This window comes from Vidua chalybeata, chromosome 3 (assembly GCF_026979565.1).
Source record: "Vidua chalybeata isolate OUT-0048 chromosome 3, bVidCha1 merged haplotype, whole genome shotgun sequence".
NCBI lineage: Eukaryota > Metazoa > Chordata > Aves > Passeriformes > Viduidae > Vidua > Vidua chalybeata.
Genome location: NC_071532.1, coordinates 44,751,397 through 44,774,660, shown reverse-complemented (window position 1 = coordinate 44,774,660; position 23,264 = coordinate 44,751,397). Strand labels below are relative to the sequence as shown.

The 23,264-nt window shown below is 37.3% G+C and overlaps 1 protein-coding gene across 2 annotated transcripts in view; it reads right to left on the bottom strand.

The window, feature by feature from the left end:
• Positions 1-2,211: 2,211 nt before the first annotated feature.
• MTR (5-methyltetrahydrofolate-homocysteine methyltransferase) overlaps positions 2,212-23,264 on the bottom strand; it is a 50,485-nt gene continuing 29,432 nt past the window's right edge. For both annotated transcript variants that reach the window (XM_053937180.1, XM_053937181.1), the window contains 15 exons: positions 22,812-22,901; positions 22,023-22,175; positions 21,356-21,463; positions 18,683-18,783; positions 16,603-16,670; positions 15,644-15,764; positions 12,590-12,671; positions 11,736-11,834; positions 10,911-10,986; positions 9,599-9,754; positions 8,731-8,927; positions 5,491-5,691; positions 4,583-4,775; positions 3,748-3,860; positions 2,212-3,615 (listed from right to left, as the gene is read on the bottom strand). In XM_053937180.1, coding sequence (XP_053793155.1) covers positions 3,523-3,615; positions 3,748-3,860; positions 4,583-4,775; positions 5,491-5,691; positions 8,731-8,927; positions 9,599-9,754; positions 10,911-10,986; positions 11,736-11,834; positions 12,590-12,671; positions 15,644-15,764; positions 16,603-16,670; positions 18,683-18,783; positions 21,356-21,463; positions 22,023-22,175; positions 22,812-22,901 — 1,851 coding nt within the window. In that variant the 3' untranslated portion in view covers positions 2,212-3,522. The remainder of the gene's footprint in view (positions 3,616-3,747; positions 3,861-4,582; positions 4,776-5,490; positions 5,692-8,730; positions 8,928-9,598; positions 9,755-10,910; positions 10,987-11,735; positions 11,835-12,589; positions 12,672-15,643; positions 15,765-16,602; positions 16,671-18,682; positions 18,784-21,355; positions 21,464-22,022; positions 22,176-22,811; positions 22,902-23,264) is intronic.

Sequence of the window (23,264 nt, the reverse complement as noted above, 5' to 3'; positions counted from 1 at the left end):
AGCTATGGAGGAGGACTGCTGGAGGGAGGAGGAAAAGGAGGCCAATTTGACAGGGAGATGGAACAGGAAACACCATGAGCTAAGAACTAATATGGGGTCAGTTTGAGTTTCCACACTCCCTCCATGTACTTTGTGCTCTTTCTCTAGGAAGGAAGACCACCCACCTGACCTGGGATCACTCCCTTTTGCCTGATCAGGAGTTGTAGGCACAGGACACACTGGTGCCTTGGGGCAGTGAGGAAGAAAACAAGGCTTTCATCCTGCTGTCCTCACAGCAGCTTCAGGCCAGCAAGGATAATTACTGGCTTGCTTTTGCCATCCTGGCTGAAGTTGAATCACAAACCCAAAACACCAAGTTTGGTAATCTCAGCTGAGGTCTCCTTCACACAGCTATTTACGTCAAGCATGGTCAGAAACTCATGATATTTAGCCATGGTGGTATTATTAGAACAAACATGGGGGCGAACTCCAATAGGCTTTCAGTGCTGCCTTTAGCTGGGCAGTTCACAAATGCTGTGTGAAAGCAGGGTGGATGTGTTTGCATTCTGTTCACAGTGCATCTTCATTTGAAAACTGGCACCTACAGAAGCCTGACAATCAAATGAAAGAACTTTGCAGCAGGGCTTTAAAGGCTTTGCAGTGACAAGGCCACGATAAATTGAGGGCACAGGAATCAATTTCTCCAGTGACTAAGAACATGTCCTACTGTTTCTGTAAGGGAACTACCCTCCTGAACTAATTAATGGACTTACTTCTTTCCTTGTTCTTCATTTTAAGACCCTGAATGCACTTTTTCGAGGCACGCTCAGGTAAACCAGACAAAAATTTAAAAAGGGAAATTAATGAAACCCAGTCACAGTTACTAGTAAACAATTCCTTTTAGAAAAGGCAAGGCCCTCATAGGCCTCTCATTATTCCCCTAATTTTCTGGACATGACTTGTGTTTTAAGAAGCAGAAATTAAATGAAAGGGTGTTTCACACTGTTAAACAAGCAAAAAAAAAGTGAGTTTTAGGGTTTTTTTCTGAGAAATGAACTGACCTTGATAGCAACCTCATGACAAAATAAGCTGCACTAGATTCTTCCCAGGAGTAACAGCAGCACTGAAACCTGGTAATGAAGGAGCAGGTTTAAGGGTAGTATTCCCTCCTGACAGTCATAAAATATATGTGCCTCAAAACTTAATCTCCAGGCTGCTGGCCTGACTTACAAGAAAAAAATCAGTATCCAAAGTCAGTTACTCACAAGAACTAAACCAGAGTCATTTACAACACATTCTAAATTTTCCATCATCTCTTACATCTAGAACCTTTGTTGGTGGTATTTAGAAAAGCACTGCAAAAAATATTTTATGCATTATAAACTTGTCAATCTTTCAAGTAAAGCAGCGTTACCTGGTACAATTATGAGACTCTTTTGCTTCACAATTTACCTTAGGTCTGGAGACAAGAATGAAAATTTGTCTTACCCAAAATGTCAAATGACAATTTAAAATAACAAAGCTTTAAAGGAATTGTTCTTGATTTGCATTCAATACATTTGCATAATAACAATGAGTAATTATTCCAAACAGATTCTCCCAATGACAAGTTTTGCAGGCAAACATGAAGATTTTCTCAGTGTGTGACGCCATGTGTGAAAGGCTAAAGCAACTGCACACCATTTGAAACTCTCTGCTTGTACACCAGGTAACACCATCACCGTTAGACAGCAGGGACCTCCTGCTGTCAGCTGTACTCACTGAACTGTCTGCCACTGATTTCAGGAAAATAAATCAATAAACAAACCAAGCTGAGCAAGTCAAACTTTGACCCCATTCACACTATCAAATTTTCAGACTAATAAGGCACTATGCTTCCAAATGTAAGAATATGGAAGAGTGCTGGAGAGGAGAGATTCCAAGCATTAAATTGATCAGCAGAAGTGAAATTACCAAAAACAAAACAGAGAGGATTTCAATTTCATATGCTGCATATTTCAGGAACAAATAATCTTTTATATTAAGAACATCTTACTTCATTTTGGCAGTCTAAACGAGTGTTCTACTGAGAAACCATTCCCACTACAAAAATCAGCTGCTCAGCATGGACATGTCACAAGTCTCTTGACATGGAGGGAGGCAGGGGGAGGGGAGATCCATTTAGAAATTATTTCTGTTAGTCATTAAAGGATGAGCCATTCTAAAATATTCAGTTAAGAACACACACAACTATTTTAAAAACCCCATAGCAGCTTCTATAATTTCAGGTTCATGGTACAAGCACATATTAATTTTGACATTATCTATTCAGATTACTGCAAACACTTTATTGTTGCCATTTAAAGGATTCTAATAGGATAACACCATCTTTATTAATCTGCTGATACAAGATGATTCTTTCAGCATAAAGTCAGATGAAGACATTACAAAAATTATGTAGCTAATAAAAGATTACAATAAACTATTAAAAGAATATCTTCCTTACAATATTGGTCTTTTGTTTACAATTAGAGATAAAAAAAATGAGAGGGTTCTGTCATAATATTTTACAAATTAGCATTTAAATAATACTTGAGACACTTTTCAGAAATTATTGAAAGCTGAACAATTAGCACACTCAGTTAAATCTGAATAGTCTACAATATTAACTGTTACATATGACAGTACTATTTGCTTTTAAAATCCAGTTTTCTAGAAGGTTAAAAAGTCTGCAAAAGTTAGCCCCAAGCTTTCTGGCTATCTACAGTAGCAAATATGCTGCTCTCATAATTTTCATGTACAAATTATTGTTTATGTATTAATTAAGCTTGACAACATTAACTGTAAGGTTGGAAGTGCCAGTATACTTCATAAAGAATAGAAAGATTGTGACTTGCTGAAAGGAAGAAGAAGCATGAAGCAGACAACTCCATGGGCTCTGTCATGCCATTTCCCAATACAGATCTCTGATATTACCCCAGAAGATTGTATTATTCTGACAATTCTACCATTGAGAACAATGTGTGTTACCAAGCACAAGACTAAACACTGAGTAGATGATTTTTAAAAAGGAGATCTGTTGTACTTCAATTGTTCTTGATCACTCAGTATGAAACATTTTGGGACTTTGCAGAAGAATCACATCATATTTCTGTCCCTGGACTTGCCAAAACACACTAAAATAACAGAAGTCAAATTCTGTTCTATGCGTATCCACAGCCATGAGAGAGAAATTCTTGTCCCTGGTTTCAAAATCTTCCAGAGACCAGGAAAGCTTTGCTGTTTCCCCATCTCACCCTACACCTAGCTTCTCTGCTAGAGTCTTTGTGAAAACACAAAAATAAATAAAAGTATGATGCTGTGATTGAGAAACTAAATACATTCATAGTCCCAAGCCAAGGGCACCAGGCAGATGTGATTTGAAATATTAAATTCCTTGATTAAGAATTCAAGACAATCAGACAAGCTATAGGGGTGGATGGAAGAAAGCTGTTTTCAGTAGGAAGAATTTTCTTGTTCCTTCTGGCAAATGGACCATCAAAAAAGGAAGTTCACCCACAAATATCACAGTTGTTCAGTATCATATCCCAAAATGGGTTCCAGCCACTTCTCCACCTCTGCCACAGAAATTTTTTTTCTCAGTGCATAATCTTCAACCTGCAAAGGGACCACAAAATATGATGAAGATTTTGAAACTCCAGCTTTAAATGTTTACAAAATCTTTAAGACATCTGCTCATAAGATGATTTTGAATGCTTTAACACTACTACAATTGATGGTGTTAGTTACCTGATCTTTACATATCTTGCCAACAGCAAAATATTTGGAGTTGGGACTGGAAAAGTAGAGGCCAGAAACTGCAGAAGCAGGTATCATTGCTAGTGATTCCGTTAGACCAATTCCTGGAAAAGAGGATGAGGATTTTATTATTCTTAGAATTAAAAATAAGCACAAATTATGAACCTTTTTTAATATTGGGCAGCTTCAAGCATACTCAAAAAAACCCAAGGTTTCAGATGAGCTAAAACCAAACCCTTTTTCCACTTGTTAACCAGTAAGAAAATCTCAGAGCTTTAAACATACCACAGACTTTCATTATAATTACTGTAGAGTAACTCCATAGTTTGAAGAAAAAAACTTGGACATTTTGGCAAATGCGGTTTTGAAGCAATGAAAATTATTTTTGGAATTGTAGAAGTACCAGTGAAACATTTGACATGCAAAATGTAAGAGGAAGACAAATGGAATTAATCCCTTTTTAAGAAGTACCTTCTCAAGGTTCCTGTGGACCAGGAAATACACTGCTGAATTGAATTTTTTTCTGTTTCTATCTGGAATGTCTTCTTACCACCATAAGGATGCCATAAATTTTTTCTGTGCAACAGAACCCCATTTGCATGCAATCTGCTAATTAAGGACACAACTCCTCCACCAAAAGCACTGGCAATGTTTTGCAAATTCTTCCTTGAATGAGGCAAAATAAAAATGGGGATAAAAAGGGGAAGACAGCAATTCCCAAGCACTTCAGTATTTTATGTAATTCTGCAACAGCCAATTTGTTCTTCAGCTGGAATTTTGATTTCGCATAAAAAGCAGTTTAAGAATCTTAGCAAAGCAGAGTTACCTGTTGTTTCCTCAATGTTTGCAAGTTTCCACATGGTGAGTTTTTCTGTATGGTCAGGCTGGCTGGGATATCCAGGAGCAGGGCGAATTCCCTGATATTTAATTTTGCGTAGGCCAGAGAGATCCAGCTGCTCACTACTACTGTAAGCCCAGAATTCCCTTCGAACTCTTTCATGAAGCTCCTCAGCAAATGCCTTGGAATAGAATGAAAAGATTTTTTAAATTTTTTACTTTGTACAGACTGATGCAATAGGTGATTGATTAAGACGAACAATGAGAGATGCTTTCTCGCATTCCCATTTTCATTTTTAAGAGAGCTCTTAACATAGGTGAGACATTTGAAAGAATTAAAGTTCACATGAAACACTTATTTTGATAATTCAAGTATTTTAGTTACTTCTCTTATTGGTAGATGTGCATTTTTGTTTGTCCTGCTTAAAAGAGGTAAAGATGTGGACAAGTAATCCAAAAAGACAAAATTCATTAACGTATGGTAGTGACACTTCATTATAGCACTGAGGTCATTAGGTCTTGACTATTTGGGTGTCTCACCCTGGTCTAGCTATGGAAGGCCACATTATTCTTGCCTCCCTGCTACGATCAGATAGAAGCCTGTGCTGCTGCTCCTTTTAGCAGAGGACTTTTCCTCTAGCTCAAAGTGGGCAACAGCTTTTCTGAACTGATCCTGCAGTCTACGTGATTTTACCAGCACCAGCTGCCATTCAGGAAGAATTTCCACTTCAGTAAATATCTTGAGATAATAGTAACAACAGCAACAATAATAATAATAATTTCTAAAACCCTGCTATAGCTTGAAATCCCCAGCTAGAGCAAGCCTCACTTGCATTGTATTGAAGTGGCTCTAAGTCTGCAGAAAGTTGCAAGGAAACGCATGATAAAACCTCATACCTCTGCCAACCGATCACCAAGAGCCTTCCCCATTATGATGTTGTATTCATCCTCCTGTTTCCTAAATTCACTGCATAAATCATCTACACCAAAGCAGGCCACTGCAAACAGACCTAAGTAGTCACAAATGCCGGAATCCAGTGGTGCTATGAAGTCAGAGAGGCAGTAATATGGATCTGTGCAGGCAGAGTCCTTTTCAGCCTAAAGTAAGGAAATCAATGCAATAAATCAGAACATTTTAAAACACATTATTAGTGCACTATTAAGCTTAAGACCAGTATTTTTAAGACTAAAGGGCCTAGGGCATTTCTGACAAACACCTAACTAGTCTTTGAGTCGTGGTAGTTTTCCTGTATTTAAATTAGAAGAAAATCACCTCTTACTCTAAGGGTGTTTGGACCACTGAAGAACAAAACACCAAAGAGAGATGCAGAACTGAACACACATTTTGCTTCTATTTGCAGCTACTAAGATTTAACAGCTTATACTGCAAAAAAAATATTACAAAGGAATACTCTTGTGCCAACAACTGGGGAAGAGGAGGAATATTTAATCTCTGCCCCTAACAGATTCCACATTTGTTAACAAAATGGATGGCTGATGTGCAAACTGAAGAATTCTTCAGCAACTCCCACTGTAGAATGGTTTTGAGTTTATAAACACTCCTAGTTTCTTATGCTACAAACTATGTGCTCAGTAATCCAGACAAAACAGTGCCCAGGATGCAGACTTTCTACTAATCACACACAAACACAAACAAAAATGCATGTATCACTACTGGAAAGCTGAATCCTAAGCCAAGTTTGAGTGGGTTTATGCAAAGGGAAGTGGCCCAATGGAAAAGAACCTTGAGGTGCTGGTCAATATCCAGCTGAGCATGAATCTGCAGGGTGCCTAGTAGCCAAGAAGGCCAATGGCACCCTGACCTGCATCAGAAAGAGTATGACCAGCAGGACCAAGGAAGTGGTTCTTCCACTCTACCTGCCACTAGTGAGGCTGCATTTGAATACTGTGTTCAGTCTTGGGATCCACAACTGAGGAAGAATGCTGAGATGCTGGAGCAAGTCCAGAGAAGTACCAGTGAAGCTGATAACAGTTCCGGAGCACTCATCCTATGAGAAGTGGCTGAAGGACCTGGGGAAAATGAGGGTCAAGGGAGACCTTATTGCTCTCTACAACCACCTGAACAGAGGCTGTAGCCAGGTGCGAGCTGGTCTCTTCTCCCTAGTAACAACTGACAGAACAAGATGACACTGTCTTAATCTGTGCTAGAGGAGGTTTGGGTTGGACATTTGGAGAAATTTCTTCAGAGAAAGTGTGATCAGATACTGGAATAGACTGCCCAAGGAGGTGGTGGAGTCACTATCCCCAGAGGTATTTGAGGAACAACTGGACATGGCACTCAGTGCCATGGTCTAGTTGATGTGGGGTTCTTCAATCATAGATTGGACTCAATCTCAGAGGTCTTTTCCAACCTAATTGATTCTGTGAAATAGGGAATTATACTTCTTATTGGATCCTTTTCCAAAATGGAAGAAAGGTAACAGAAAGAGGTGCCTGAGCACCCAAAACTAAATCTTTAATCACATCAGTATATTCGTTATTGAAGCATGATTGCTATTTAAGAGGTGGCACAGTTCTTGTAAATCTACCCAACTTACAGAGAGAAGAAAGTTATTTGATGGCTATCACTTAGCTGAAGATTCATTTTTTTCACCTATGACAATATTTTAACAATGTGTTTCACCCATTCCCAACTGCATCTTAAAAGCAAATAAAACACTCCTACCCCTGAAAAACCAAGAAAGATTGTCTATTAACCTGCAAAGTTACAGAAAGTACTATAAAACTAACAAAATATCCTTTTTCCCCACAGGTGAAATTTATATTAATTTTAAGGTTCATTTGCAATTATTAGAGCTAAAGAAAATATTACATGCACCTCTAACTTTTAGATTTATATCACATCCTTAGTTAGTGTCAATGTCATGGAAAGAACTCTGTGTCCTGAAAGAAACATTTTACATATGAAACAGAAGACAATTATTCGCTTCTACTTCGCTCTGCTGAAAACTCTCCTGAGTTATTACATACACCAGGCTGGAAGAGATGCAGCTAAAATACATGGAGTCCAGAAGAACAGTATGCACAGAATTTCATGACCTTAACCTTTGAGAGAAGCCTGAGTAATTGGAATATACAAAGTAAAAAAGGCTAAGGAATATAACAGTATTCCAATAATAAAAAGCATTACAAGAACAACGTCAAATCAGGTATTTTCCTTGGGAAAATCCTGGGAAAAGCCAGGAAAAGAAAGAGTAGTAAAGCTGATTTATATGGGGTATCAAAATGTTTAACTAGGCCAGAAGTCTCTGAAACATCCGTGCCTGTGTGCTTGTTGAGAGCATTTTATATAAACATCTGCCATGGTCTGTCAAGATGCACTAGATCAATCTCAGGGAACTGCAACAGATAAACTTAAGAGTCAGGTATTTCTTAGCACAGTTCTGCAATGTTGCCACACGACTGTGCTCACAGAGTATTGTACTCCAGAAAAACTCTTTTTCTGCCCACATTTGATGATTCTGAATATGTGAACTATGAAGAAGCCAAATCAGAAGATAAGGCAAAAGGAAAGGCAGAATATCTTGCAAGTTCAATCTACCAGATTAAACGCAAATCTAAGTAAGTATGATTTTCTCCATCAAAATTAGCTGCCAAATATTTCTAAATGGCCCCTTCACATAGTGCATTTTACAAAAAAAATTAAGGCTATCAGAAACACTTATCTCCATTGGGCTTTATTTTCCAGGTTTCTTAATGGGTTTAAGCATTAACACATTAAAGCAGAATTCTTCATCTAAAGTAGAATCCAGGGATATTAGAGAACTAAGGTTCATTAGGTTCTAATTTATCTTGAACACAAGATTCACGTGACTAATTTAGGCAACACACTGCTTTAGGACATCTTAGAATTGAGACGGAAAATGCACATCATATCTGAAGATGTCAAACCTACAAAGCATTTTTGCACAATTATTACAATGCAAAATACTACAAATACTACAGTACTACAAAGACCTGGCTTATCACTAACAGGATCTTGTTATTGAAAGAAATTACAAGACAACAGCTGCAGAGAGATTACAACCATTTTCTACAGATTTAATAGGGTACTTCTATTACATTCCTGAAATTCAGGGGGAAAAAAGTCACTTAACAAATGTGCTATCACTGTACCTGTTGCCTCAATCCATAAAATTTTGCTATTGGTTCTGAAGATCCCACTGCCTCTTCTACAGCATACAAGTGGATATCATCTTGAACACTTCGAGCTGGCCAGAACCCAACCACACCTCTGGCTTGTAATTTCTTTTCATTAATCAATGTTTTCAGTAGATCTTGAGCATCATTATAAACTCTTTTTGCTTCTTCACCTATTAAAAATAAAAGAAAAAAAGAAATTGCCTTAAAAAAGGCATGCTTTCATAATTGGCTAAATAGGTTTAAGAATTGTTTTAAGATTGATTCATTTTCCACATAATTGTCCAACGACTGCAACGATCTGTCAGCTACAGCAAATAGGAAGATTGCAGTGTGATCACAGGGCTGTAACAACATATCTTAGGGAATAAAAAAAACCCAAACAAAACACAAAATGTTTCAGCCACCACCTAGCAGAGGCAGAGAACACAGAATAAAATGAGCAAGGGACCTGCCCAGAACATTGCTGTCAGTGTCACCCTTGCATTTTTATCACGTATTTCAAAGCCTGCTGAATAGCTTCAAAAGGAGCTTGCCATCTTCACCCACAACAGGAACACATATATTAAGTGCTCTGCTGCCATTTTCTGTTAATAAAATACCTCCCTGTGCTTTGGCAGGTGAATGCTAAGTAAGAGGAATGAACATTTTTCCACACTTGTTTTTCAGCTTCACATGGCAACAGTTGGTTCATTAAGCATTGCTTTGAACAAATTATTTCAGTGACATTCTTTGCATGTATTTGTACTATTCCTAATATATTTCAAAACATTTGGAATCTTACTGCAGCACATTAGGCCTGTTAGGATTAGTTATATGAAGTAAATGCAATTTCAGTACCCACCTACAGTTTTATCATTAAAGATCTTAGGGAAACTCCGGTTGGGATACTTTCCCCTAAGTTGCCAGACGTCAAAGAAGGGCTTCCAGTCAATGTACTCTACCAGCCTCCTCAAGTCATAGTCTTCAAAGACTTTTGTGCCAATGAATTTTGGTTTAACTGTAGGAATCAGAAGTACAATTGGACATGATGAAAATAATTTAAATTTGCTTTAATATTTGCAGTATAACTGATGTTCAGCAGCCTTCACCCCTGCAAACGACCTCTTCCAAACTAACTGTCCTAAAATTCTCATAGTCATATTTTCCCAAGTCATACCATACTCCACAGTTACAATGTAACCAAAAAAAAAAAAAAAAAAAAAAAAAAAAAAAAAAAAAGGCATATAAGGTTGAAATGGAAAAATTAAGGCCTTTTGTTCATTCATGTAAATCAATAGCTTTTAGCTGCTGGACTTTGGAACTTATTTAATTGGCCAGAATATTGGCCAATACACAAGACCAAACAAACCTACACAACTTATCAACCCCTAACATACTTAATGGGCCTTTCACATTTACCAATTCCCTTCTATACACAGACATGTACTGTGACACTGCAGAATATTTCTGTAAACTTTTATGTAATTTCTAAGAACTTTTGCATGTTTAGATGCACACACACAAGTGAAAAAGCAAGATGGATCTATCTGTGTAAAGCCACGAGCTTTGCACTTGTTTTGTCTGTACAACACGTTGTAACACATTAAGGTAAGTTACTGAAAATTAGCATCTGGTTGTATCTTGTAAATGAAACAACAGAATGCAGTGTTAACGTCACTGCAGGATGCAACTTGAATGCTGTTTATACTTCTAGTATAATTTTAAAAAAACCAAAACAGTACACAAACTGACGGGGGTAGGGTAGGATAGAGTGTACAGAGGAATTTGATAAAAATGCCATGTTACAGCATGTGTTCCCCAAATATGGTACAGTAAGGTGTGCAATGTAATGAGCCAGGCAGACAGTATTTTCAAAAGCTGTCATTAGTGTTTTCTTTGATTATATGTTGTGATGGGTAACTCATTGTTTTGGGATTTTTTTTTAAATTATTTTTGTTGAATATTAATTTATTTTTTAAATGAGCTGTAAAAAAGCAGAAACAATGTTCAAAGTAAGACAAAAAAATCTCAGTTGAGACAGATACCAATTTACTTAAGCTGTTACACAGCTACATTCTGAAGTTTGAAGCATAATTTAATTAAAATTATATCTAAAATAAACACACAAAATAAAATAAAGGCACAGCAATCACAATCAACAACATATAGCTGACCTGGTATATGGCCTGATAACCAATTATTTTGGAAACCTTTTCTTCTAGCTTGCTGTAGAGACAAGTATCTTCTTTCCTATACAGACATAAAGGTTAATTTCAGAACAACACCTTTCAGACTTTGTGGACTTCATGGTAGTTTTACTCAAAGTACTCTTCGGGATAAATCTAAAAACAGATAATTTCATCTCAACAACTCCAAGTTCCCAGGTGTAAAGTAAGATTACATCACAAGCACATCATTATTTTTGCCTGTATAATGCTAATGAAACTGGCCTACAAGATTTCTGGTTCCTCTCAACTACACCGGAAGTTTCTTTATTACTTCAAAGTACACTAAAATACAAGCAGAGAAAGATATTCTCCTACTGCTCTGATCACTCACCTAAACAAGACTAAGACATTAGGAAAGCATGGTTGTTTAAAATTCTCAATAGAGTGTGGCTCAGTATAACCAGTATAACCTACAGTACCATTTTCACTACCCTAGCTGAAGCTCCACATATCCTGCTACTGCTCCAGGAGAGCACTGGTCTCCTATAGGTTGATTGACATGACTGCCAGCTCCATGGAGGTCCTAGATACCACTGATTAGGCATTGAGGACAACCTAGAATTTGGCAAGCACGTGTTAAGAGTCATGCAGCAAGGCCTTATAGGCTAGAAAATCTGATTTCATAAGCACTTGTGGAAGTTTTCAATCCATTTTACCGCAAGTTTTAAATCAAAACAAATATACCTAAAGGTCTTCACAAGGAGCTGAACAGCAAGAGTAACAACAAGTGCCAAGCACTTCAAACAAGAAGATAATCAATTACATTTGTACCTTGAGAGACTCATAGTGTTCTTGTCTAATTTCTTCATATTCCTCTAATATTTCTTCAAAGAAATCATCCTTCATACTGTCATCTAAGAGCTGGGAGCACTGAAAAGAACAGGAAGGAAAAAGTACTAAGTACCTAGTATAACACACTATGGTAAGGACAGAGTATGAATTTCAAACTAGACAACCTGTCTTTCAGACTCTCTTGGCAACACTAAACTAAGCCTTACCCATAATCTGCAACCTACATTCAAACTAGCCATGTTTAGACTACAATTATTACTGAGATTTCTGCCCTACTACAAAGGTAACATTAGCAGAGCCAAGTCCAGCTCTGGAAAGACCTGAGAGGAGAATACTCCAAAACTTCAGAGACTGAATAGTCACAGAAGCAACACACAGCTTGGCCTAGTCTTTACCACCACATATTTGCCAGCTAAGACCACCCATTTCTCTGAAAGAGAAACCATCCCAAAAACCTCCAGCCATATGTTTCTCAGTACGAATGTTGCTATCTAACTTCAGAAATATATCCAAATTAGCCAGAATAGCAGTACACATAGAATTCCATCAGTCTTCACTACAAAGCTGCAGTCAAGGACTCGGTGAATGTCACCCTCACTAGAGTAATGGACATGAAAATAAGAGTGCTCAGTGACAATAACTGTCACAAGCCAGTTGAGAACCACATGGCAGCACAAAACAGCTGAAACAAGTGTAATTTAGAAACTTGTCTCTGATGTGCCCCTTTTAATTTTCTGCCACAACTTTAAGCCTTAGAGGAAAGGATGAAAGGGACAACAGAAAAACAGGGCACATATCTTTGCATGGACAAGAAACTATAATTTAGAACTTACAACCACAACACTCTTGGATGCATCCAGGACATGAACTACAGGTGCGCTATATCGTGGGGCAATTTTAACAGCTGTGTGTGTTCTTCAATGAAAAAGAAAGAGAGTGAGCATTTCACAACTAAAGCAAAAAAAAAAAAAAAAAAACAAAAAAAACAACCCAAAAAAACCCAAAACAAAAAAAACCCCAAGCAACCCACCAACAAAAAAGCAGACAAAATCCCCAGTGAAATAAATCCTGACTTAATGCATAGACCAGAACTTCAAAAGAAGAAATTAATTCATCCATCTGCTATCCATGAATCATTAAACACAGATTTTAATAACACTTTTCTTCAAAGAGTATCCTAACACTTCATAAATAACGTGCCAACTCACATTCCCTCAGTGCCTTACCAGCTGAATGAAAACCAACAACTCATTAGTTTTGAGTCCCAGAAATCAGTAAGACTATTCCAAACTAAGCCTACCAAGAACTAACAACTTCTTTAATCCTTTTTGCTCTTACATTTTTTCCTCCCACATGCTAATTATTGGGTCTGTGGATTAGCATTAACCTAATTCAGTGATGATTACTCAATTTCTCAAAATCAGAGGCACAAGTCCTCTATACACCTGAAGAATGAACTCTGCCAGTGGTCAATAAATATTACAAACTTGCACCTCGAAGATGCAATGAACTTTGCATTGTAACTACAAGTGCAATGAGGACAGACCCTTCTCTTCACAGTCTGTCAAATTATGAGACTACTTGCTGAAGCCACAAAATATAGACTCTAATAGGTCTGCTACAATATGTGTTGCTCTGATAAAGAAAGCAACACTGCTAACAGTTTCTATTGATGCAACAAAGAGCTCTTCTCAGAGTCCTACCAAAACTCTACAAGCAAGTGTAGGAACAAAGATCTTATGGGCCTTATAATTTGCTTTCTTATCTGCTAAGGTCAAACAACACTTCAAAAATTAACCTTAAATCAGAGCCTAGGAAGCAATCTTCCCTAACAAAGGTAGATCCCCTTTTTCTTCAGGTTCTGTCAAATATTTAAAGCACTTGGACATGGAGGTTTACTCATGACTGTGCAACACAGTTGTGTAAACAACTGTCCAGCATGCCCTGAATCTGCTTCTAGGAGACGCATTTTTGATCTTGGCAGCTCTATTTTTTACAAAAAGGTATCTCTTCTATTTTGATAGGAACAGACAAAGGAAACAAAAGAAGACATGGTCCTAAAATGGCACTGTATCAACCATTACATGCTAACTTTTGTATTTTTTTTTAAAGTAAATTTTATGGCAATGAGAATGTCATCATTATTTCTCAGTACCTGAATTTACCAAAGTAGCGTAATACGAATGGAAAAATCATCTTTACTGTAAATTATGAAGAAACTCTTATTGTGTGGATTTTGGAGACTAAATCCAGCTTCCCTCTCTCTCTTTCAAACTTAACCTCACTATATACTCTTTCAAGTACTCGTGATCTCCTTATTCCAAATAACAATGCCTATTTATTACAGTGAAAAAAATGCAGATGGTTCTTCATTAGCAACCTCTGACATATACACAACCTTTAAGAATGCACATGGGAGGCTAAATTTAAGACTAGGAAAGTAACGTTAAATATACATTATTAATCCAGTCTTCCATAAAGAATAGCTTTACTGGACATATATTTTATAGACACTGCATTGTATCTGGGCATACGTACAAGTATACATTTATATACAATTCACATGAATAAAATCAATTTTTGTACTCAAAAGTATACATATATTCTTTAGTAATTTCCATATTCTAGGCTAAAACTAGTGCAGCTTCTCTGTTAGCTACATTCCTCTCTGTGAATAAATTCTGCAGAATTGTATGATACTCATTATTTGACATCAATTACTAGTCCACAATGCCCTGGGTGAAAAAACTGAGAAGAACTGAAAAGGCTCTCCTAAGACCTCCACTTAAAATAAAGCCTTCCCCTCGAGTTCTGACATTTTTTGGGTTTTTTCTTGTTTGTTTGGGTTTTTTTGTTTGGTTGGTTGGTTGGTTTGGGTTTTCTTGGTAAGAAAAAATCCTCCACATTGGCTCTCAGTATCAAAGCAATAGGAAGAGGCTCATAAGGAAAAGGAGAAAAGGGATACAGTGACCCTTGCATTATACATGCAGGAACAATAAAGACAGGTAGTGATCCTACTCTCCACTGTCTGTCAAATTATGAGATGATTTGCTAAAGCCAAAAATACAGAATACAGTACAACGTGGTGCTCTGATAAAGAAAGCAACACTGCTCACAGCTTTTAGTTAGACAAAAAACAGTCTTCTGAGTTGTCACCTCCTCAAGTATATTGTACACAAAACAGTCAGCAAAGCGTGACCCATGGCTGTTATACATGCCCAGAACACATGTGCAGTAATGCTAATACTAGGTGTCACTGAGCTATCAACATGGTCTTCAGGAAATCACAGCAGCTCTATTATTTCATTTGAACAGATCTGAGAGAACAAGATTAACAGCTCGGTCTATCAAAATCAACATGATAAGTACTTCAAGGCAAGCAGTGGGGCTCTATCCCCTACCAGCCTGCCTGAGCAGCACTGGAGGCTCAACACAGTTGAACAGTGATTCAGGAAAATACAGTAACTTCCTTAAAGATAATAGCTCCCCGATGTCAACATGGCCATTTCTAGTCTCAAAATCCTGCATTTTTAGAATACTTTGGTGAATCAAAATACATCATTCAGCTCCTTAGAAGAACAGAATCATATTTCTTTGCATATGAGCAAAAACTTTTAGAGAAAACACAGTACTTCCACATATAATATATACTTGCAAAAATTAGATGTTTAAGATGTCCATTATTTGTTATGTACTAACTAGATTTTACCTCGATAATCTAGGACTTCTGGAACAAGTCAAACAGTCAATCTTAGAGTGAATACATATCAGTATGTGTGTTGCAGAAAAATGAGAGAAAGGGGAAAGAAATGGCTATAAATTTTCCTTTTCACTAGTTAACACTGTTTGCATACAAGCTGCCCATCTTCCCAACTGAGATATCTTACTTAGAGGTAGTTGCTCCTCCAATGAGCAAAGGAATCTTTATTGCCAATCTCTCCATTTCCTTGGCGACAAAAATCATCTCATCCAAAGATGGGGTGATGAGACCAGACAGGCCAATTATATCTATTGTAAATTTACAAACACACATGCACAAAACTTTTAGCCAATCCATTCTAGAAAGACACAGAAATTAGTACAGAAAAGTTTCTTCATACATCAGATAGAAAATAATGAGATGAAAAGCAGGATAGTCACTAGTCTAAAATGGAGGTTGACCCAATTAGAAAGTGAAAGCTTTCCAAGAATGACAGCGATTGCAAACCCCCAATTTAAGATATTTCTCAGTCTTCACAATTGCTGAACACCTACTGCTCTAGTTTCAGAAATAAATAAACAGCACTTTTGATTAGCAAGCTCCAAGTCTCAGAAGTTCCGCACTGAGGAGGGAAATAAGACAAAACAATTATAAGTTCTGCTCTTAGAAATAGCAAGTGCTTGCAAACTTCACCACCTATGTTTCACACAATTCATCTTTTCCAAGATGCAGTAGACTGTTCCAAAGCAACTGCAAGTTGTTTCAGGAAGTTCATTATTTATTAGAACAATTCATTCCGGATTTCACACTCACTGATCTGGCAGGCCAAATGCCAAGTTCTTTTACTGATTTAAGACCCAAAAAGAAGTTACTTAGACCTTTTCAAGGCTCCATTTATCCATCTGTAAAACAAATGGTACACCATCTCTCTCAGAGTTGTCCTTCTGATACAGGGCTTCAGTTCCTCAGGCTAAGTTTCAGAGAAGTACCAAATGCTAAATAATTAACATGGTTAAAGCAGAAGTTATGATTTCTCTGAAGATAATCTGATCAAATGATAGACAGTATAGGAATGCAATGAGCAGCAATAAAAAATGTGATTTAAAAATCAAACAATTCAGAAGTACTAATGACATCTTTCTATACCTGCTTTGTTCTCCACAGCAGCTTTTAATATCTTATCACATGGAGTCATGACTCCTAAATCAATAACTCTGTGGAAAGAAAGGAGATGACACAAGATCCTTTAATCAGCAAATCAAAATTTCTGTTACATGGCAAATACATTCCTCTTGCTGTAAACAACTGACCTAAAAATTGACATTAAAATTGAGATTTTTGTTTATTTCTCTTAAGACCATTTGGGAAATGGGAAATTGAGAAATCTTTGTATAGGAAATACCTGTGGGTCTGGTAAAATTTTCAGTAAGAGTTCCAGATGGCATAATAGTTAAGAAAATTTAAGTGTATAATGAGCTTTTCTTTATAATAAATTTTTGTGGTTGTACTAAGTCTGGCTGAGATGAGTTAATTTTCTTCACAGCAGCTGGTATGGTGCTGTGTTTTAGATCTGTGGCCAAAACAGTACTGCAAATTAAAGTTTAACTATTGATGAGCAATGCTTTCACAGCATCAAGGCCTTTTCTGTTTCTTACTCTACCCTTCCAAGAAACAGACTTTGAGTAGACACAACTAGGCAGATGACCCAAACTAACCAAAGAAATATTCCATGGCACATGAAGTCAAGCTCAGCAATAAAAAAGGAGAGTAAGAGGCTTAGCAGGGGTTAGCCATATTTTGCTCAGGAATTGGCTAGGCACCCATCTGTCCATAGGAGGTGACAAGGGGATTGCCTTTGCATCACTTGTTCTTTCTTTCTTTCTCTCTTCTTCCACTTGGCCTTCAGTTATTACTTTTCTCTACCCACCATTTTTCTTGCTTTCTTTCTCCACCCACAATTTTCTTGCTTTCTTTCTTCCTTTCCTCTTTTCCCATCTCACTGAGGTTGGCTGGGTGGAAATGAATGAATGGCTGTGTGGTGCTGAGCCACCTACCAGGCTACCCTCAGCAGTAGCATTTCTGAAGGCATCTGGATAATACAAAAATGTTTCCTGGACATCGTATCCTACATCAGGAACATAAGATGATTCACATCAAGCTTGTTTGCCTTATTAAAGCATACATTTTATGAAACGGGACATTGAACTTCCCTTTTTAGCATTTTATTCCTATTAACCCTAGCAAATGCCGATGTTTTTATTTTTTCAAGTAAACCACCCCAGCCTGATGATTTCATTCAGCCTCACTCATGGTGACAGAGAACACTATGGCTTCCTTTCAGTAAGTCTAAATAAAGCTCAAGAAAGCCTGAATCCAATCAACAGAACTTCAAGAGGAAATTAAATGGAATATATTTTATATATACAGCACTGCTACTGACTTCAACACTTTGTGTTTTGAAATAAAGGGATAATTTTGGCTCTTTTTAGAGCAAATGACAACCCAAAGTCAAAACTAAACTAAAGGAATGAACAGTAAGACAGAGTTCCAAAACCAATTCAGCTTTGCACAATGTCTGACAGACCCTTGAAAAGAACACTGATGGAAACATGACCATTCATTCCAATACTATTGCCAAGCCTTCTGCACATACACGGGCCATGGAAGACCTGATTTTTCTTAAGGTTCTAACTTTTGAAGTTCAGAAACAGAATGAGAATCTCATCTCTTATTTAACAAAATATACCTCAGCAAGTTTTTAAAACCTCATAGTTAACAAACAACATGAAAAACACACTACAAGATTCATTTGCATCTTACAAGACTACTTTTTCCCAACACAACCCATATATAGTATTGCCTGCTGCAACTGTCATATCTGATTTCTTCAGACATTATAAAAACATCACACTTATTATATTTAACTGATATAAAACAAACACAAAAATTGATGTTCTCATCTATATTCCAATTGATGTTAAACTGCAGAATAATCTCAGATGTCAATTTGTTAAGAAAACCAGTATTCAAGGGGGATGCAATACTCCCTCTTACCTCCCCATTTAGTAATAGCTGCTATGATCTGTGTTCCCAATCACAACCTGGGGAACAGAGGACAATTCCCAAGAAATGCCCAGCTCTATTACCACCACAGCTGTAGCTACAGAGAGGTACTAATTACTGACCCTTCTACAGTTGTGTTCTCAGCTACCTGATGTCCCTTTACCTGAAATTGTTGCAGCCCAGAACAACTCCCACTATGTTCTTGCCGATATCATGTACGTCTCCCTTCACAGTTGCCAATACTATTGTACCCTGGTAAGGATCCTGGAAGTTGAAGAAGTAGCAAGAGTTAAATTACTCGGAAGCCTTGGTATGTTTGAACACGTCCTTCAACAGTGCAATCCTAATCCATGACCCAGACTTCTATTATAGTACTGCAAAGTGTAGTACAGATAATACAGTAAGTATTGAAAACCATCTTAAAAGATCCAGGTAATAGAAACTTGCACATGAATTATTCTTACAAAATGAATGGATTTTAAAATTTTTGGATGTTATTCCAAAATCTGTGTTTGAAAAAACAAAATAGCAGATAAAACCACTTCAGATCTGGATAGTATTTTTTGCAGTGCAATAACTGAACTCGTAAAGTACTTCGGCTCCAAATACACACTTTGCCAATAAAGAGATTAAATATTTAGAACAAAAGGGTATGAATACTTATAATTACACGTCTGTAAATATCAACCTTTTGATGCAATGCTGAGAAAAACAGGATAATAGCAAACTTAGAAGAGAAACTAGAGGAATTAGAAAAAGCAGAAGAGGCTCATTTTTATGCAACACAAATAACAGAGTTCTCAGTGCAGTGACCAGGCTACTTCAGACTACCCAAGCTGAACAACAGGCTGAAGAACTTGAAGAAAGGAAGCTGTTCTGTCACAAGCAGGTCCTAGGCTAGATGGCATTCAGCCTGACAAAGGATGCTGCCAGCAGCACAACAGTGAAACTTCCCACAGCAGCTCTCCACCAGGACATAGGACTTGGCAATACCTTTTTAGTTGTATAATCATTGCTGTCATTTGGAACAGCTCCAGGCTATAACAGTAGTATGTCTGTGCTGCTGCAGCATCAGATGCCAGTAAGCAACTACATAAATTGCACAGAATTTAAATAAAGTGGAAACCTGAGCATATTCTATGTGAAACTACAAAATATTTTTCCAGACAGTAACTCATCTCCTTCACATGGCAGAACTGGATGACTGAATCCTTCTATGAAGCATGTTATATTTCTGGACATATAGAGTAGCTCTCTATTTCATGAACCTACATTGCTTTTGTAGTTGCAGTATTATGGGTTAAAAAATCTTGATATATTACGAAGAGTGACATTAGTATTTTCCTGTGATTCTAACACATTTGTTGAATAAAATCCCTGGATCACCAATGTTGCTGTTTACTAAAATCTAATATCTCCCAGTGCTTCTGTTTTACAGAAGGCCAGAGAACATAGGAAGCAAAATGGAGGTCTGTACGTCAGCCACCTCAGTACATCAACATAAAATTTTGCAGCTGAAAATATACTGCTGGAATGCAAGAGAAAAAGGGGAATGAGATTAATCAGGGACTGAGAGAAGAACAAAATATGCTGGCCCCATTAGGTATCACACCTAATCATACCTAATAATTACTGAAGATTTAATTAGTGATTGATACAAAAGAAAAAAAAATTGGATTTTCACATAAGAAGGAAAATCTTTGCTGGGTAGCAAACAACATGGGCAACAGCACATACCACTTTAAATAAACCCTTATTTAAGGCACACTTATTTCAGTTGTCTTAAGCAAGGAGGTCCTCAAGTTCTGGGCATACATCCAAAGGCCTTCTTTTTTTTTCATCTTTGATAGAGATCCAGAGCCACAGCTATTTATCCTCTAATGTAACTATCAACGCTTTGCATTTCCTGGCAATCTGTGACTAAAACTGTCCTGGAAGGTACGGTAGCCTGGGTAACATCAGACATATCAGTTATCAGAATCTGCAAATTTTTTTCCTTCAAGCCAAAGTACTTTGGGAACAGATGCAGCTGTTTTATCTCTTTCATTGATTTTCTATACAGTGGCATGTCTTTTTAAAAGGAAGGAACTACATCCCTTGCCCAGCAGAAGGTAGAGAAAGCAGGATGACAGAAGCCCTGCCTTTTTCTCCTACTCTCCTCAGACACACGGAACATCTAACTCACTTGCCTAGAGTGTTTGCTATCTTTTTCAGAACCTCTCAAATTCCACTTCACTTCTTTTTAGCCAGAGAATAAAGTGCCAGATGGTTCACAGAAGATCCTAATCCACTGCTTATGGAATCAATGGAGTAGCAATTTTAAACAACTTCAAACAGCATCAGAACAAAACAGAGCGTTGTCTGAATTAAAAGAGAACAGTTGGACAATCACACAACAGATGCACAACAAATACATTGTAAGAAAATTTCATGCAAAGAATTAGGAACCATTAAAAATTTTAATGGAGAAGTAGACAGTTCACCCAGGACGGAAGTATTAGAAGCAAGTAGCAAAATCTGCCATAAAGTTAGAATGAATAACACCAAAATTAAATGCATCTAAAAATACAAGAAATTAGTAACACTGGCATAAAGGGCCTACAAAGGCTCATTGGCATAGTTCAGAAAACTTTGTGAGCTTAGGCACACACCAAGCAGAGTTCCACAAAATCTGCACTTCAAGAATTTCAAACCTACTTCAGATTATGCTGAGATTGTCAGTTTCCATGTGACTGCATCAACTCTCCAGCATAATAACTATAAATAGCAATAAATAATTCTTATATTTGTCATAGCATTTTATGAAAGAACTATAGCACAAAGGACTGTATCTTGCCTCTTCTTCTGTGCTGCCTTGCTTGGCTCTCCTTTCCTCTCTTTCTTTTTCCATATAGGGAATAAGGTGGCCAACTGCTTTCTTCATAACTCGAGCAGACTTTATCACCTGCACAGATAAAGGTGGGGGCAGAATAAACAATAATAACAAGGTATTGGAATAACATCAGTTTTCTTTAGCTTTCTCATTCAGGCAATAAATGAAACTTCATTTGCAGCCCCAGGTGGCAGTTTTCTGATCTCTGTGGCAGCAGGCTGCTGGCCTTACTGGGTTAAGGCTCTACACACAACACTTTCTTCCAAAATGCAGCCTCCCAGATCAATCACGCCAGAACCGGAAGCTACAGACAGGCCCAGACTTGAAAGGTGCTAAACCCAGCAAATTTTTTTGGGCTTTTTTCCCCTCTTGTGCTTTTTCATGGGCTAAGCCAGAACTGCATTTCAAATAAAGCAAAAACACTCTGGAAGAACAGAAACAAACATAATCATACACAAAGAAAGTCAAGTTTCAAAGTAAAATAAGAAAATGGTTGCTTCTCAGCAGTACCTGATTTTTTGCAATTCCTATGTTGTATCTCAGAAAACAGCCAGTACAGAATGTTTTGGCTACATTTTACAATGCTAGTTTTTGTAAAGTAGGAAAATATATGACATTATTTTCTCATTACCTGAGGCAGAAACATCTTTCCAGCACCAAAAAGATCACCAACAATTTTCATGCCATTCATCAAAGGCCCTTCAATTACATTTAGAGGTCTAGGATATTTTTCCTGTTTTAATCTTGCTTCTTCTGTATCTGCAATGACATACTTCTCAATGCCCTGAGAAGAAAAAAAAAAAAAAAAAAAGAAGGTTTTATCCTGCTAGAAATACAACTTTTATTTAGTTGTCTCCTCCCCAGAAAAACCCCACAATGAAAGTACAAATAGATATTGTAGATACTGACAGTCTTTAAAAATATCTCAAATGTGTATTGAAGACAGTCTTTCTTAGGAATCAAAACACCGCTGGTCTTAGGCAGATAGTTACTCACAGCATGTCCCCAGTATTAACAGATTTGTTCATTTTTCTTAACTATGTCATCAGAAAAACCCAACATTCAAAGACTCTTCCACAGTGCAGGTACCACTCAGTGCAGTACTACTGAAGGACCAAAAAAAGCCCTAGGAAGTAAAAGGAGTGTGTTCCAAAGTAAAAGCAGTATGTTTCTACCAGCACAATATTAAGGGTCAAAGACTTCAACTTCTGAAGCTTAAAGACACGCCTCTACAGTTTTCTCTGTTATTGAAATTAAATAGATCAGTTGCCTTTATTATTCATTGCTAACTAATAACTTCTGAAAAAATGGCAGCTGAAGAACTTTTAAAGGCAAATATGTCCCATATGTCCCTTAAGGTCTGAGCTGAGCTCATGGCTCTGAGCGCTGATGGGTAGGACAGTGTTCCACACAGATTCACCTTTATGAGAGCATATTCCAGCCTTTCCTCCACAGAGCCTTTACGCCACTCATCAGTCTGTACAACTTTTTTTCCTCCTTGGGCATGATTCTGAAAAGAAAAGACATCCATAGGAGCTTGCATGCATAAGAAGTACAATTTTGGACGTCACATTCAGAAAAATGAAGATATTTCCAAGTAGTGACTCATAAAATAATTTTAGACTATTCAAAAGGTTTATTTAAACATGCAAATCATGTTGCAAACACCAGTGGTGTAATATAGGCACCCAGAGAGTCTACATCCCAAAAGGTACACACCTCAATGAAAATCTAAACAAAATAATTTTTTTAAAAAAAGAGAGAGCAGTTTGACAAATTTTATGCTCATAAAAATGATGACATGACTAATCCTAAGGGATTTACTTCTGGGAATATATTTTAAATTGATTCCTGGCCCACACATTACATTTAA